The sequence below is a fragment of the Mustela lutreola genome, chromosome 5 (assembly GCF_030435805.1).
Source record: "Mustela lutreola isolate mMusLut2 chromosome 5, mMusLut2.pri, whole genome shotgun sequence".
NCBI lineage: Eukaryota > Metazoa > Chordata > Mammalia > Carnivora > Mustelidae > Mustela > Mustela lutreola.
In genome coordinates this window covers 147,993,705-148,008,712 of record NC_081294.1, presented here as the reverse complement: position 1 = coordinate 148,008,712, position 15,008 = coordinate 147,993,705, and the positions used below count along the sequence as shown (strand labels likewise).

At 44.8% G+C, this 15,008-nt stretch overlaps 1 protein-coding gene across 1 annotated transcript; it reads right to left on the bottom strand.

The window, feature by feature from the left end:
- Nucleotides 1-12,301: 12,301 nt before the first annotated feature.
- Nucleotides 12,302-14,075, bottom strand: LOC131832601 (keratin, type II cytoskeletal 8-like). The gene is given in 2 exon segments (XM_059175815.1): nt 12,302-13,329; nt 13,331-14,075. Coding segments are annotated over 2 exon segments (1,470 nt in total). The 5' UTR covers nt 14,012-14,075; the 3' UTR covers nt 12,302-12,540.
- Between the last annotated feature and the right edge of the window lie 933 nt (nt 14,076-15,008).

Sequence of the window (15,008 nt, the reverse complement as noted above, 5' to 3'; positions counted from 1 at the left end):
CCTGGGTGGTTCAGCTGGTTAAGCTCTGCCTTCAGCTCAGGTCATGATTCCAGGGTCGTGGGATGGAGCCCAGAGTCAGGCTCCCTGCTCAGGGGGGGAGTCTGCTTCTCCCTCTCACTCTGCCTCCTACCCCTGCCCCCATGCTCTCTCTCTCACAAATAAAGAAATAAAATCTTTTTTAAAAAAGATTTTAAAATCTTTAAAATGGGAAGAAATAAGTGAAGTAGAGGAAAGAAAAAACAATAGGGAAGACCAACAAAACTGAGTTGGCTTTTTGAAGAGATAAAATGTCCAAACTTTCAGTTAGAGTAACCAAGGAAAAACAGAACACTCAAATCAGAAACAAAAGAGGACACATTACAACTGAACTGCAAAAACATCCAGAATCATAGTGATGAGGGAGCAGGAGGCTGGCTGAGGACAAAGCAAAAGCTGGCGCCTTGCACCCCCTCTTCACCCGCTCCCCTCCATATGTGTAGCATTCCTCAGGCACCCCTGACTGCCATAAACGATAAATAGTTAACTTGCAGGGATCGCAATCCTGCAGGACAGGATCCTTGCTCTACAGATGTCCTAGAGACCTAAACAGGGAGGTTACCTTATCAATAGCACAAATTTCCAGAGGCAAATAACTCTCGGTTCCTGAAGCCCTAATGTCTCCCTCCCACCATAAACTGGAGGAGACTGACGTAGAAGGGAATATAAATGATAGCAGGATCATAATACCCCACCAAGAGTCTCCCAACTATCTTGATGTTAATGCCTGACCTAAAGGCGACATTGATCAGGCCATAAGGGCAAGGCCTCCCCCTGGCACCTTGTAGGCCCTCCTTAACATGTGAAAACTCTGTTGAAATCTCCCGTTCCTTCACCACCTCCCCCCAACCGTGGGGTATATAACATGCCTACCCTCACAACCCGGGGCAGCAGCTCTTCCTGCCCACGGGTCCTGTCCCCGTGCTTTAATAAACCACCGTTTGCACCAGCGACGTCTTAAGAATTCTTTCTTTAGTCGTCAGCTCCGAACCTCACTCCACCGAACCTGACTTAGGTTCTGGGACTTCATCAATAGAAGACTCCTATCAACAATCATATGCCAAGAAGTAAGACAACCTAGATAAATTCCTAGAAACACACAACACTGAATCAGGAAGAAATAGAAAATATGAACTGACCAATAAGTAAAAGAGATAGAATAAGTAATCAAAAACTTCCCAATGCAAAGGACTAGACAGCTTTCCTGGGTAATAGCAGCAAATAGTTGAAGAAGGATGAATGCCTGTCGTTCTTGAAATCTTTCCAAAAACTGAAGAGGAGGGGACATTTATAAACCTTTTAGGCAAGGCCGGCATTATCCTGGTTATCAAACTCAGATAAGGACACCACCAGAAAGGAGAACTGTAGGAACCATCGATCAGTATCCCTGATGAACACAGATGCAAAAATTCTCAACAAAATGTAGCAAACTGAATCCAGGAACATTATACATCGTGATTGAGTGGGATTTGTCCATAGGATGTGAGGAGGGTTCAACATACCCAAATCCACAAGTGATTTACACCACATTAATAGAATGAAAGATGAAAATCCCATGATCATCTCAATAGATGCAGAAAAAGCATTTGACAAAATACAATATTCTTTCACAATAAAAACCCTCAATAGATTGGGTATAGAAATAACATACATAAAAGCCATGTATGACGAAGAAACCCCTTATAGTCAATGGAGAAAAATCAAAAGCTTGTTCCCCTAAGATCTAGAACTAGGCAAGGATGCCCACTCTCACCATTCTTATTCATCATGGTACCGGAAGTTCTAGCTAGAGTAATAAAGCAAGACCAAATAAATAATTTAATAAATAAAAGTGAAAAGGAAGAAACTGAAAAGGAAGAAGTAAAATTGCTGTCATTTGCAGACAACATGATTTTACACTGAGAAAATCCCAAAGACTCAACCAAAAACTACCGGCCCTAATTAACAAATTTAGTAAGGTTGAAGGATATAAAATCAACATATAGAAATCCGTCGGACTGATTTATAGCAACTGAAACATCTGGAAAAGCAAAGAAAAAGATCCCATTCTCTCAAAACCAATGAAATACCTAAGAAAAAATTTAACTAAGGAAGTGAAAGAACTAAAACAATGAAAACTGTAGGACTTTGTTGAAAGAAATCAAAAAAGACTCAAACAAATGGAAAGACATTTTGTGTTCACAGATTGTAAGAATTAATGTAGTTAACATGTCCAAACTACTCAAAGCCCCATTACCCATACTACGCTACTGTTTATTTTCCTCTTTGCTAGAGTATTGTGCTCTTTCACTTACTTTTTTGTAAGTTATTAGCATCTTTTCATTTCATTTTGAGGAACATCTTCTTGTGAGAAATTTGCTGACGGTCTAGTGGAGGGGTTTCTTTGTAGGTTTTTTTTTTTTTTTTTTTTTTTTTTTTTTACCTCTAGCTACCTTTATGATTGTTTATCGTTGATTTTTCAATTAGCAATAATCGTGCCTTGGATAAACTCTATTGACTATGATACTGCTATTGTCATGTGTCTTGGAGAAGGTCTTTTTGCACTGAGATAAGCTGTTCTATTAGGTTATTAGACTTGTATGTCCAATTCCTTCCCCAGGGTTGGGAAGTTTTCTTGCTGTTATTTCTCTAAATATACTTTCTGCTCCCTTTCCCCTCTCTTCTCCATCTGGTAGACCATTATTGTTATATTTGTATTTTTTATTATATCTGATAGTTCTCAGAGGGTATCTTCACTTTTTTAAACTCTTAGTTCTCTCTCTCTTATTGTAATTGAATTGTTTCTAAATTCTTATCCTCCAGATCACTAATTTTTTCCTCAATCTGATCTGCCGTTTCTTTTTTTTTTTTTTTAAGATTTTATTTATTTATTTGACAGACAGAGATCACAAGTAGGCAGAAAGGCAGGCAGAGAGAGAGAGAGAGAGAGAGAGAGAGAGAGAGAGAGAGAAGCAGGCTTCCTGCGGAGCAGAGAACCCGATGCGGGGCTCGATCCCAGGACCCTGAGATCATGACCCGAGCCGAAGGCAGCAGCCCAAACCACTGAGCCACCCAGGTGTCCCTGATCTGCCGTTTCTTAAGCTCCAACGCATTCTTCACTGGATTCGTTGAATTCTTCAGCTCCAGAATTTCTCTCTGGTTCTTTTCCAGTTTTCGATTTCTCTGTTTTCAATTTCTGTTTCAATTTTCCAGTTTTCAATTTCAACTCCTCTAAAAAACTCACTGACTTTATTCCTGAGTTATTTCATTGCCTTTTTGACTTTTCTTGTGAGTTGTTGAATCTCTTCATAACTGCTACTTGAATCCTTTAACAGATCACAGTATTCTGTCTTTGGGTTTGGAAGCTGGGGAATTATCATTTTCTTTTTGTGATACCATACTACCGTGATTTTTTGTAGTGTCATCTGATGACTTGTGCCTCTGCTGTCTCTCCTGAAATAGCACACACCTGTTTTGGTTCACCTTGACATTTACGATTGAACAGAAGAGCAGTTAGAAACTTTTGTCTTCCACAAGGTGGCAGTATAACTCAAGTTTTTGATATCTTTACCTGAACTGGCTGTGGGGCGGCACTGAGAAGGGCACATTTTAAAAAGCTGGTATTAAAAAAAAAAAAAAAAAAAAAAAGCTGGTATAGAGAAAAGTGGTTGGTGGGGGTGGAAGGGTGTGGACTTAGCATCTGGAGCTTAGTGGGTGCCCAATCCCGAAGGGGGGATCCTCTTGGGGGGTACTCCCAGAGTTTTATGGGCAGACATTCTGCAGAAATCTTGAAGCAGACAGTGGGTATCTCCCTCTTTCAAAGTCTTGGTTAATCTTGTCTGTGTCTTTCCCTTCTCTCTCCTCTCCTTCCCCGTGTAATGGAGGTCCATCCTCAGAAATCCATACTGCTGGAAAGAAAGCGGTTCCTCCATCTGTGACCTGCTGAGCCCCGTGGTCAATCAGCCACACCTGTTTTCTACCTCCTGTGTGGGAGGTCACTGTTGCTGCTGCTGGAAAAAACCCAGGGCCCTGCAGTGTCACTCTGGGGAATGGGACCGACTCCTTGAGATCCTCCTTCTCCTCTGTCTCCGAACTCATCTCTGTCCTGCTCCGACGGCTTGCCTGCTTCTCCATCAGGCTGGCTAGACCTCCACAAACGTTCTACGTCCCTTGCATGTCTGCACTGTTTGGTACTCTCCATTTCTTGCTTCCCCCTTATTGTGTCAAGCGAGGCTGCGGCAGACTCACTGACTCCCTTAAATCCACAGTACCCTTTAGGTTTCAATGCTCCTACTTTCTAAATCACAGTTGGTAGAGATCTGGGTGCTCTGGTGTCAAGTGCAGAGATACTTCTGTTTCATTATGAAATGAATGACCAGTTAGTTGCAAAGAAAAGGGGAAAGGAAAAAGGAATACATCATCCCACCCAAAGCCATCTAGAGATTCAATACAATCCCTGGCAAAACTCCAATGGCATTCTTCACAGAAAGAGAAAAAAAAATCCTAAAATCTGTATAGAACCACAAAAGGCCCCAAGTTATCCGAAGCGATCATGAGAAAGAAAACAAAGCCCGAGGTATCACACTTTCAGGTTTCAAATTATACTATGAAGCTATAGTAATTAAAACAGTATGGCACAGGCATAAAAATAGATACATGGACCAATGGAACAGCATAGAGAGCTCAGAATTAAACCCTTGCATATATAGTCAGCTAATATTTGACTAGGAGCCAAGAACACATAATGGGGTTATGTTCTTCAACGTTTTCAACAAATGGTTACCATTTTCAACAAATGGTTACCATTTTCAACAAATGGTGCTGGGAAAACTGAATAAACACATGCCAAAAAATGAATTTGGCCCTGGAACTTACACCACTCACATAAATCAACTTGAAGTGACTCTGAAAACAGTATGGAACTTCCTCAAAATTTTAAAATAGAACTTTCTTATGACACAGCCATTGCAGTACAAGGTATTTACCCAAAGGATACAAAAAGACTAATTCAAAGGGATACATGCATCCCATTGTTTATAGAAGCATTGTCTACTATAGCCAAATTATGGAAACAACCCGAGTGTCCATCAACTGATGAATGGATAGAGAAGATGTGGTCTATGTATACAATGGAATATTTCTTAGCCATCAAAGAGAATGAAATCTTGCCATTTGCAGAGTATATTATGCGAGAGTGTATTATGCTAAGTAAAATAAATCAGTGAGAGAAAGACAATACTATATGATTTCACTCATATGTGGAATTTAAGAAACTAAACAAATGAGCAAAGGGGTGGGGGGAAGAGCAGCAAATCGAGAAACAGACTCTTAACTACAGCGAACAGACTGATGGTTACCAGGGGAGAGGTGGGGGGGGGTATGGGTGAAACAGGTGATGGGGATTGTGGAGGGCACTTGCGATGAGCACCCGGTATTGTATGGAAGTGCCAATCACTATATTGTACACCTGAAACTAATACTACACTGCATGTAAATTAACTGGAATTACATTAAAACTTAAAAAATCAAGTGGATCATAGACTTAAACATGTGACCTGATACCATAAAATTCCTACAGGAAAACAGAGGGATGAACTCCTTGACATGTATTGGCAATTATTTTGGGGATATGATGCTGAAAGCGCAAATAACAAAGGCAAAAATCAACAAGTGAAACTATGTGAAACTTAAAAGTGTCTCCATAGCAAAAGAAGCAATCAACAAAATGAAAAAGTCAACCTACAGAGTAAGAGAAAATATTTGCAAACCATATGTCAGACAAGGGGTTAATATTCAAAACGTAGGGAACTCACAACTCAATAGCAAAAAAAAAAAAAAAAAAGATTTCAAAAGGGGCATTGGAACTAAATAGACATTTTTCTAAGGAAGACAGCCAAAAGGCCAACATGAAAAGATACTCAATGTTACTAATCATCAGAGAAATGCAAATCAAAACCACAATGCAGAGTCACCTTACCCTTGTTAAAATGACAATCATCAATGTTGGGTCCATGGTCAAAGGAGCGAGACTGATACAAAGCGAAGGTCAAGCAAAGCTTTATCTCTCGCCAAACATCAAGAATCAAACTGACCAGCTAGGGCCATCTCTTGCAAGGAGGTAACCTCTCTCTGCCTTACAGACTAGCTTTTAAGGGCAAAGGCCATGTGGTTGGGCCTGGCCATGCACAGGTGGCCAATGAGATTGTAACACACAGAGAAAGCTGCACAATCATGCTAGGTCCCACATAAGTGATCAACTGAATCAATTGAATTACAATTTACCCTATAGTAGATATTTGAACTAGCCTATCACCTTGGTCAGAATTGGCGCCCAAAAGGCGGGGCCCATACTCCTTGGTAGCTAGGAAGATAGTATGCCCCCCCACTGATGGGATGTCTCCACCTGGCCTGACCCACCCTTGTATTTGGGCTTTGTTACCTGGGACTGGTTTCCGGGACTTGTTTTTAAGTAAGTCCCCTAGTGGGGAGGGGGGACAGGGTCAGTTTAGGTTTTACTGTATAAACAACAAAGTCATTCAAGGTCGTAGTTTAACCGGATGGAATCACTCTGGCTAAATAGGCCCTTACATTCCTCCCTTTTCTTAGGAGATTAGTCAAATCCTTGACTTTTAGACAGTTCTATGCCCCCCTTTTAACGGCTGCCAGACTGTTTTAATGACTCCAGTGTGATTTACCCAGAAACAGCATTCCTCTCCTAGGGCTACACAGAGCCCCCTGATTTTAGCAATAGTATGTCAAGCCCTAATTGTCTATATTTGCCACCGATATTTTAACAATAGAAGCAATAATGAACTCAAGGAACTCACTGTTTCTGAGTCTTAGCTTTAGTCCACCATCTGCGGGGTCCATCGGCAGCGGTATCCATCTCTGGGGGGCGTCTTTGTCTTGGGCTCGTTTGACGTGACCTACGCGAATCCAGGCCCCGACGCCCTCAACTTCCACCGCTGTGATCGCTCTGGCTAAATAGGCCCTTACAATCAAGGCGACAAGTGCTGCTGAGGAGGTAGAGAAAAAGGAATGTGTGTATTGTTGGTGGGACTATACAATTGTCCTGTCACTACAGAAAACAAATGCTATGCATTGAGACAGAGGTGGCAACCGCCAGGGCAATCATATTGCGTTAGGTAAATGCATGAAGTCAACAAGTACACCTTAACTTTGCACAATAACATCGGTCAAATATATTTCGATTTTTTTTTTTTTTAAATAGATAGGGCCAGAAAAAGGAAAAAGAAACTCACAGACCCCTCCCATGTCCATCACCCATTATTGTAACCGGCCAATGTCTTCCCTTGGAGCCCGTTACATACACTTTGGGCAGGGCTCGAAAGAATCACGTGCGCTGCAAGTTCCAGAATGATTAACTGCACGGCCTCTAGAGTCAAATCATCCGATTTCTAATCCCTGAGTGGCCCCTTGTTAGTCCAAATGCTCCCTCCCTCTAAGCCCTAGTGTTCCCGTGTGTAAGTGGGAATACCCATGGGACTTACCTCACTGAATTACTGTTACTCTATGAATTAATCTATGAGATGTGCCTAACACCATGCCAAACCCAAGGTCAGCATTTAATGAAATCATCACTTTTTTTTGTTGTTGTTGTTTAAATTTCTGTGCCTTTGCTCCAGAGGGAACTACATACAAATACGGAAGGAGCCTGACTGGTTAGTAAGGAATGTTTTTTGCTTGCAAGGGTTTGCTCTGCTTGGAACATTGCCCTTCTGGAACCCTCCTCTCACACAACCCTCCTTCACTCTTCAGGCTCCTAAGTTTTGTTTGGGTAAGACCTCCTCTCACCACTACCCCAACCTACCCCACCCCCGCCCACCCTGGGCTGGGGGAGGGACTACACAGGGCAACAGAGAAATGAAGATCAGAGCCCTTTCCACTGTAAAGCTGCCCTCCATTCAGAAGGCAGGAATTCTAATTATTACGTTGAAAACCTACAAAGATACTTTGTAATGTATCTTCCACTTCCTGGAGTTTATTTATAGGTGCTTTCATGTTCCTGTGAACCTTGAAGAGATAATAATACCCAAACCACAAAACCATTCCTTCTGCAATTAACAATACATGTGACTTTTCTTTTCCAAACACCCCCCCACCACCACCAAATATGGAGGCTAAAATAGGTTATTTTCACACTCTACCCTTGGATACTAAGGGAACCATCACCCACCCATACCCCTGTCTGCTGGGCCTGTGAATGTGCCCCGGGCCTCCCTCAGAAAGTTGTCCTGTGTTGGCCCTAATTAGATGTCATTTCCTAAATACATGGTATATTTTATACCAGTTATTTGTAGAAACAGCAGATGCTGGTTATGGACTATTCCTTAAGCAGCTTTCTACTGCCCTACGAGGCAACATATAGGATAAGGGACACTGGTGAAAAAAGCGTGTGTGAAGAAAGCTCCAAAGCAACTTTATTTTGTTTTTAAAGATTTTATTTATTTATTTAACATACAGAGAGAGAGATCACAAGGAGATGGAGCAGCAGGCAGAAAAGGGGGTAAGCAGTCTCCCTGTTGAGCAGGGAGCCCGATGTGGGGCTCCTTCCCAGAACCCTGGGATCATGACCAGAGCTGAAGGCAGAGGCTTAACCCACTGAGCCACCCAGGTGCCCCCAAAGCAGTAGATTTTAGATGACTAGAGGAGGCTGTGGAAATTTGAAACAATCTGCCGGTCTCGTGAGTTAGTTCGCTGGAAACAGCGGCCTGAGAGAAAGCCGCGGCGTGTGGAGGGGATCTCTCCCAGGCTTGCACCAGTCATTAATACACTTTGAAAAAAACGCAGCTGTCACTTATCAGGAGCTGCCACGGTCTGAATGTTTGTGTCCTCCCCAAAGTCATGTGTTGAAACCTAATGCCCCACCCCATGGTGAGGTCGTGAGAGGCCCCGAGGGTCCAGCCCTCACGAATGCCTGCTTTTATACAAGAGCTTCGTATAAGTGCTTTTTATCTTGCGAGCCTCGGCCTCCCATGGGAGGCCGCGAGAAGTCTGGAGCCCAGAAGAGGGCCCCCACGTGCCTGCATGGACCAGCACCCCAGCCTTGGACTTCCAGCCACCAGAACTGGGAGAAAGGAACTTTGGCTGTTCCAGCAGCCTGAACGGACTCCAACACAAACCTAACCCGCATGAGCTTGTGCCTGTCACTGTGCTAGGTAGGAAAAGCCTGATTCTGGACCCCAGGACGTAGTAAGGGAGGACGAGCTGGAGACACCGACCCAGTCAGTCTGGATACAGCTGATGAAGAGAAGCAGCCGCTAGAGCTTGGCTGGTCCACCCTGCCCTGGTGACATTTGCGGCTGGATAATCCCTTGCGTCCTAGGATGTCCCTCTTGCCTGTACATGGTCGTCCCAGCAGCAGCCCGTGTCCCAGCTGTAATAGCAAAAAGGTTTCCAGATACTGCTTAACATCCCCTGGGCTGCAAAGTCACCCTCAGGTGAGAACCAGTGAAGCAGAGAATTCAGTTTCGGAGAAAAACTTCACACTGTCTGTTAATGCGTTTAGGCTTCTGGTGGCAGTGCCACAATTGTGAGCCACTAAGAAGCATTTGTCCCCTATGGTCAAGAGTTTGACGTTTAGGGGCACCTGGGTGGTGCAGTCAGTTCAGTGTCTGACTCTTGGATTTGGCTCAGGTTGTGAGATTGAGCCCTGCATAGGGTTCAGCACTAAGCGTGGAGTCTGCTTCGGTTTCTCTCTGCATCCTCCCCTCCCAACCCCCTCCTGCATGCTCGTTCCCTTTGTCTGTCTCTCAAATAAAGAAATAAGTCTTTAGGGATCCCTGGCGGCTCAATCAGTTAAGCAGCTGCCCTCGACTTGGGTCGTGATTTTTCCCACAGTTCTGGGATCCAGCCCTGTCTCAGGCTCCCTGCCCAGCAGGGAGACTACCTTTCTTTCCGTCTGTCCCCCGGTTCATGCTCCCTCTACCTCTTTCTCTCTCAAATAAATACATAAATATAACCTTTAAAAAAGAGTTTGGCATTTAAATCCCACCTCAATTGGGTCCCTATCGGTCCACCTTTGGGCCTAGACTCTTCCCTGAGCTCTACTGTTTTTCAAGATACTCATTAGGAGACTATATGAAATCAATTCAGTGGGTCCTAACCAGAATTTTTTTTTTAAAGATTTTGTTTATTTGTCAGAGAGAGAAGGAGTAAACACAGCCCAAGGAAAGGCAAGCAGAGGTGGAACCAGACTCCCTGCCGAGCAGAGAGCACGATGCGGAACTCTATCCCAGGACCCTGGGATCACGACCTGAGCCGAAGGCAGAGGCTTAACCCATTGAGCCACCCAGACATCCTGGCATTTTTTTTTTTTTTTAAAGAAAGAATGGGATAGAATAAAACATTACAAAAAATAACCACAGTGGGGCGCCTGGGTGGCTCAGTGGGTTAAGCCTCTGCCTTAGGCTCAGGTCATGGACCCAGGGTCCTGGGATCGAGCCCCGCATCAGGCTCTCTGCTCAGCAGGGAGCTTGCTTCCCCCTCTCTCTCTGCCTGCCTCTCTGCCTATGTGTGATCTCTGCCTGTCAAAAAAATAAATAAAATCTTAAAAAAAAATAACCGCAGTATACTTTGTAAATTAATTGACTTGCAAAACTTTGAATTACGTATTCCTGTACATATAACTATGTGCATTTGTTCATACTGGATATTGAGGTAAACTGTTTTTCTTGCCAAGAGTTGACAAGCAAAAGAGTTTGAGAATCCCTGTTCTGTTTTAGCATAGCCTATGAACGTTTACATCAATGTATTCATTTCTCATCGCTGCTATCACAAATGACCACGAACTTCGTGACTTAAAACATACCACTTTATTGTCTTACAGTTCCAGAGGTCAGAAATCCAAAATCTGTTTCACTGCCCTGGAGTCAGTGTGGACAGGGGCAGGCCCTCTATCCTATAGCTAACTGCAAGGACCTGAGTTCTGCCAACAACCCATGAACTTACAAGAAGATTATAAGCCTCAGAGGAGACAACAGATGAGATGCTGATTACAACCTGGGGAGACTCTGAATGGGAGACTTGGTCAAGACGTGCCTGGACTCCAGACCCTTAGAAACTGTGTGTTCATAAATCGGTATTGTCTTCAGTGCCTAAGATTGTGGTAACTTGTTATTGTAGCCATGGGAAACTAAGCCAGGCATTCAAGGGAATCACGAGCACAAAAATCCCAACTCTGTCGATGTACCTGGGTGGTAATAGTGAAAGTGATTTTGTGCAATGACACGGAGGCATCTCAGATGTATTTTTGCTAAGTGACATAAGCCAGACCCAAAAGGATGCATACTGTGTGAGTCCACTTGTATGACATTTTGGAGAAGATAGAACTATAGGGATGAAGACTAGGTCGGTGGTTGACCAAGGTTGGGGGGGGGCAGTTGACAGCACAGGACAATGGGACAACATCTGGGGGGCCAGCGAATGGTTCCGTATGATGACTGTGGTGGTAGACGCAGATCTCTATACATTTCTCAAAGGCTGGAACTGTACATCACAGACTATGACTTCTCCTCTGTACAAATTTAAACGTCGGGTTTAAAATTAAGCAACTTGGAAAGAATTACAGACTCCTGATTTAGAGCTCCTTACCCTAATGGTTCACCGAAGCTGGCCAGGAGGGGAGGCTGAAGTCGAGAACTCGCTGGCCCAATACTGCAGCCATCATCATCAGGCTTAGCCTATGTAGAGAAGGTGGCTCCCTAGGCTTGTCCTTTGAACCCTTCTGTCCCTCAGGCACCTCTTTAAAGTTGAAAAATATTTTAAAACACATTTTAAAAATCCAAAAGCACGGCATTAAAAGTATAAATTGCTCTGGGCAGTATAGACATTTTAACAATGTTTATTCTTCCGATCTAAGAGCATGGAATGGTCTTCCATCTTTTTGTGTCTTCTTCAATTTCTTTCATGAGTGTTCTGTAGTTCCTCAAGTACACATCCTTTACCTCTTTGGTTAGGTTTATTCCCAGGTATCTTATGGTTCTTGGTGCTATAGTAAATGGAATCGATTCTCTAACTTCCCTTTCTGTATTTGCATTGTTAGTGTATAAGAAAGCCACTGATTTCTGCACATTGACTTTGTATCCTGCCACGTTGCTGAATTGCTGTATGAGTTCTAGTAGTTTCGGGGTGGAGTCTTTAAGGTTTTCCATATAAAGAATCATGTCATCTGTGAATAGAGAGAGTTTGACTTCTTCAAACCTTTTATTTCTCTTTGTTGTCTGATTGCTGTTGCTAGGACTTCTTTTTTTGGGGGGGGGGGATGGGCAGAGCCGGCTGAGACTTTATTTGGGACAAGACACTCAAATTGGCTTTTAGTTGGAGACATGGACAAGAAGGGGTACCCAGGGCAGCAGAACCGCCCCCAGGGGCAGGCTGAGGACTGGGGCTGAGTGAGTCTTAGGTGAGTCTCCTGTTCCCAATGCTTCCCTGCACAGCTCCTTCGCCCAAGGGCTCTATGGCAGCCATGAGAGCAGGGAGGCTGGGTGGGACCACAGTGGTTGTTCACTTGGACAGGACATCAGACGACTCGGACACCAGCTTCCCGTCACGGGTCTCAATCTTCTTCACCACCACAGCCTTGGAGGAGCTGCCATGGCTGAAGGACCCGGAGGGGCCAAAGCTGGACTGAAAGGAGCTCAGGCCATAGTTGAGGCTAGGGCTTGGGAGGGCCCCATAGGTTGAGCTCAGGCCACCTGAGAAGCCACTGGTGGTCTTAGTATGGATACTCATGTTCTGCATCCCAGACTCCAGCCGGCTCTCCTCGCCCTCCAGCAGCTTGCTGTAGGTGGCAATCTCAATGTCCAGGGCCAACTTGAAGTTCATGAGCTCCTGGCACTCACGCAGCTGCTGGGCCATGTCCTGCTTGGCTCGCTGCAGGGAGGCCTCCAGCTCGGCCACCTTGCCATTGGCATCCTTAATGGCCAGCTCCCCGCGCTGCTCAGCATTGGCAATGGCAGCCTCCAGGGCAGCCCTCTGGTTTTTGAGGGCCTCAATCTCAGCCTGGAGTCGGCTGATGCTCCGATTCATCTCAGAAATCTCCATCTTCGTGCGACGGAGGTCATTTCCACGCTTCTCAGCCAATGTCTGCAGCTCCTCGTATTTGATCTGGTACATGGTCTCAGCTTCAACCCGGCTACGGTTGGCGATGTCCTCATACTGGGCCTTGACCTCGGAGATGATGCCATCCAGGTCCAGGGAGTGGCTGTTGTCCATGGATAGGACCACAGACGTGTCCAAGATCTGGGACTGCAGCTCACGGATCTCCTCTTCATACAGCTGCCTTAAGAAGTTTGATCTCATCGGTCAGCCCTTCCAGGCGGGACTCGAGTTCTACCTTGTTCATGTAAGCTTCGCCCACATCCTTCTTGATGAGGACAAATTCATTCTCCATGTCTGCACGCTCTTTGATCTCCTCCTCATATTTATTCTTGAAGTCCTCCACCAGCCCCTGCATGTTGCCAAGCTCCACCTCCAGCTTCAGCTTCTCCTGGCCCAGGGTGTCCAACTGCCACCGGAGGATGCTGATGTAGCTCTCGAACATGTTGTCTATGTTGCTCCGCGCAGTCTTCTGCTGCTGTAGGAGGCTCCAGTTGGTCTCCAGAACTTTGTTCTGCTGCTCCAGGTGCCTCACCTTGTCGATGAAGGAGGCTAATTTGTTGTTGAGGGTCTTGATCTGCTCCTTCTCCTGGGTGCGCACAGCTTGGATGTTGGGATCCACTTCCAGCTTAAGGGGGCCCAGCAGGCTCTGGTTCACTGAGACGGCCGTGATGCCCCCCATACCCCTGGCCCCGCCGCCGTAGCCCCCGACCACCCTCATGCTGCTGTTCAGGCCCCCCTGGAAGCTGCCACCCACCCAGGAGAAGGCAGACGAGCTGATATGGGAGCCAGGCCTGCTGGTGTAGGAGCGGGTGCTGAAGGCCTGGGGGCCGGAGGTGGACACCTTGTAGGACCTCTGGGTCACCATGATGGACATGGTGGAGGCTGGAGTGGAAGCTGGAGTAGAGGCGAGTAGGCTGAACCTGACAGAGGTTCTACAAGGGGCCAAGAAGCTGCTTCTAGGTCTGTTGCTAGGACTTCTAATACTATGTTGAACAAGAGTGGTGAAAGTGGGCATCCTTGTCTTGTTCCTGATCTCAACGGGAAGGCTGCAAGCTTTTTCCCATTGAGGATGATATTTACTGTGGGTCTTTCATAGATAGATATGATGAAGTTCAGGAATGTTCCCTCTATCCCTATACTTTGAAGCGTTTTAATCAGGAACGGATGCTGGATTCTGTCGAATGCTTTTTCTGCATCAATTGAGAGGACCATGTGGTTCTTCTCTCTTCTCATGTTGTATCACATTGATTGATTTGCGAATGTTGAACCATCCTTGTAACCCAGGGATGAATCCCACCTGGTCATGGTGGATAATCTTTTTAATGTGCTATTGGATCCTGTTTGCTAGGATCATGTTGAGAATCTTAGCATCCATATTCATCAGTGATATTGGTCTGAAATTCTCCTTTTTGGTAGGGTCTTTGCCTGGTTTGGGGATCAGGGTAATGCTGGCTTCATAGAAAGAGTCTGGAAGTTTTCCTTCTGCTTCAATTTTTTGAAACAGCTTCAGGAGAATAGGTGTTATTTCTTCTTTGAAAGTTTGGTAGAATTCCCCAGGGAATCCATCAGGTCCTGGGCTCTTGTGTTTTGGGAGGTTTTTGATCACTGCTTCTCGTTACTAGATATCGGTCTATTCGGGTTGTCAATTTCTTCCTGGTTCAATTTTGGGAGTTTATAGTTTTCCAGGAATGCATCCATTTCATCTAGGTTGCTAAGCTTATTGGCATATAACTGTTGATAATAACTTCTGATGATTGTTTTTACTTCCTTGGTGTTAGTTGTGATATCTCCCTTTTCATTCATAATTTTATGAATTTGGGCTTTCTCTCTTTTCTTTTGGATTAGTGTGGCCAATGGTTTATCGATCGTAT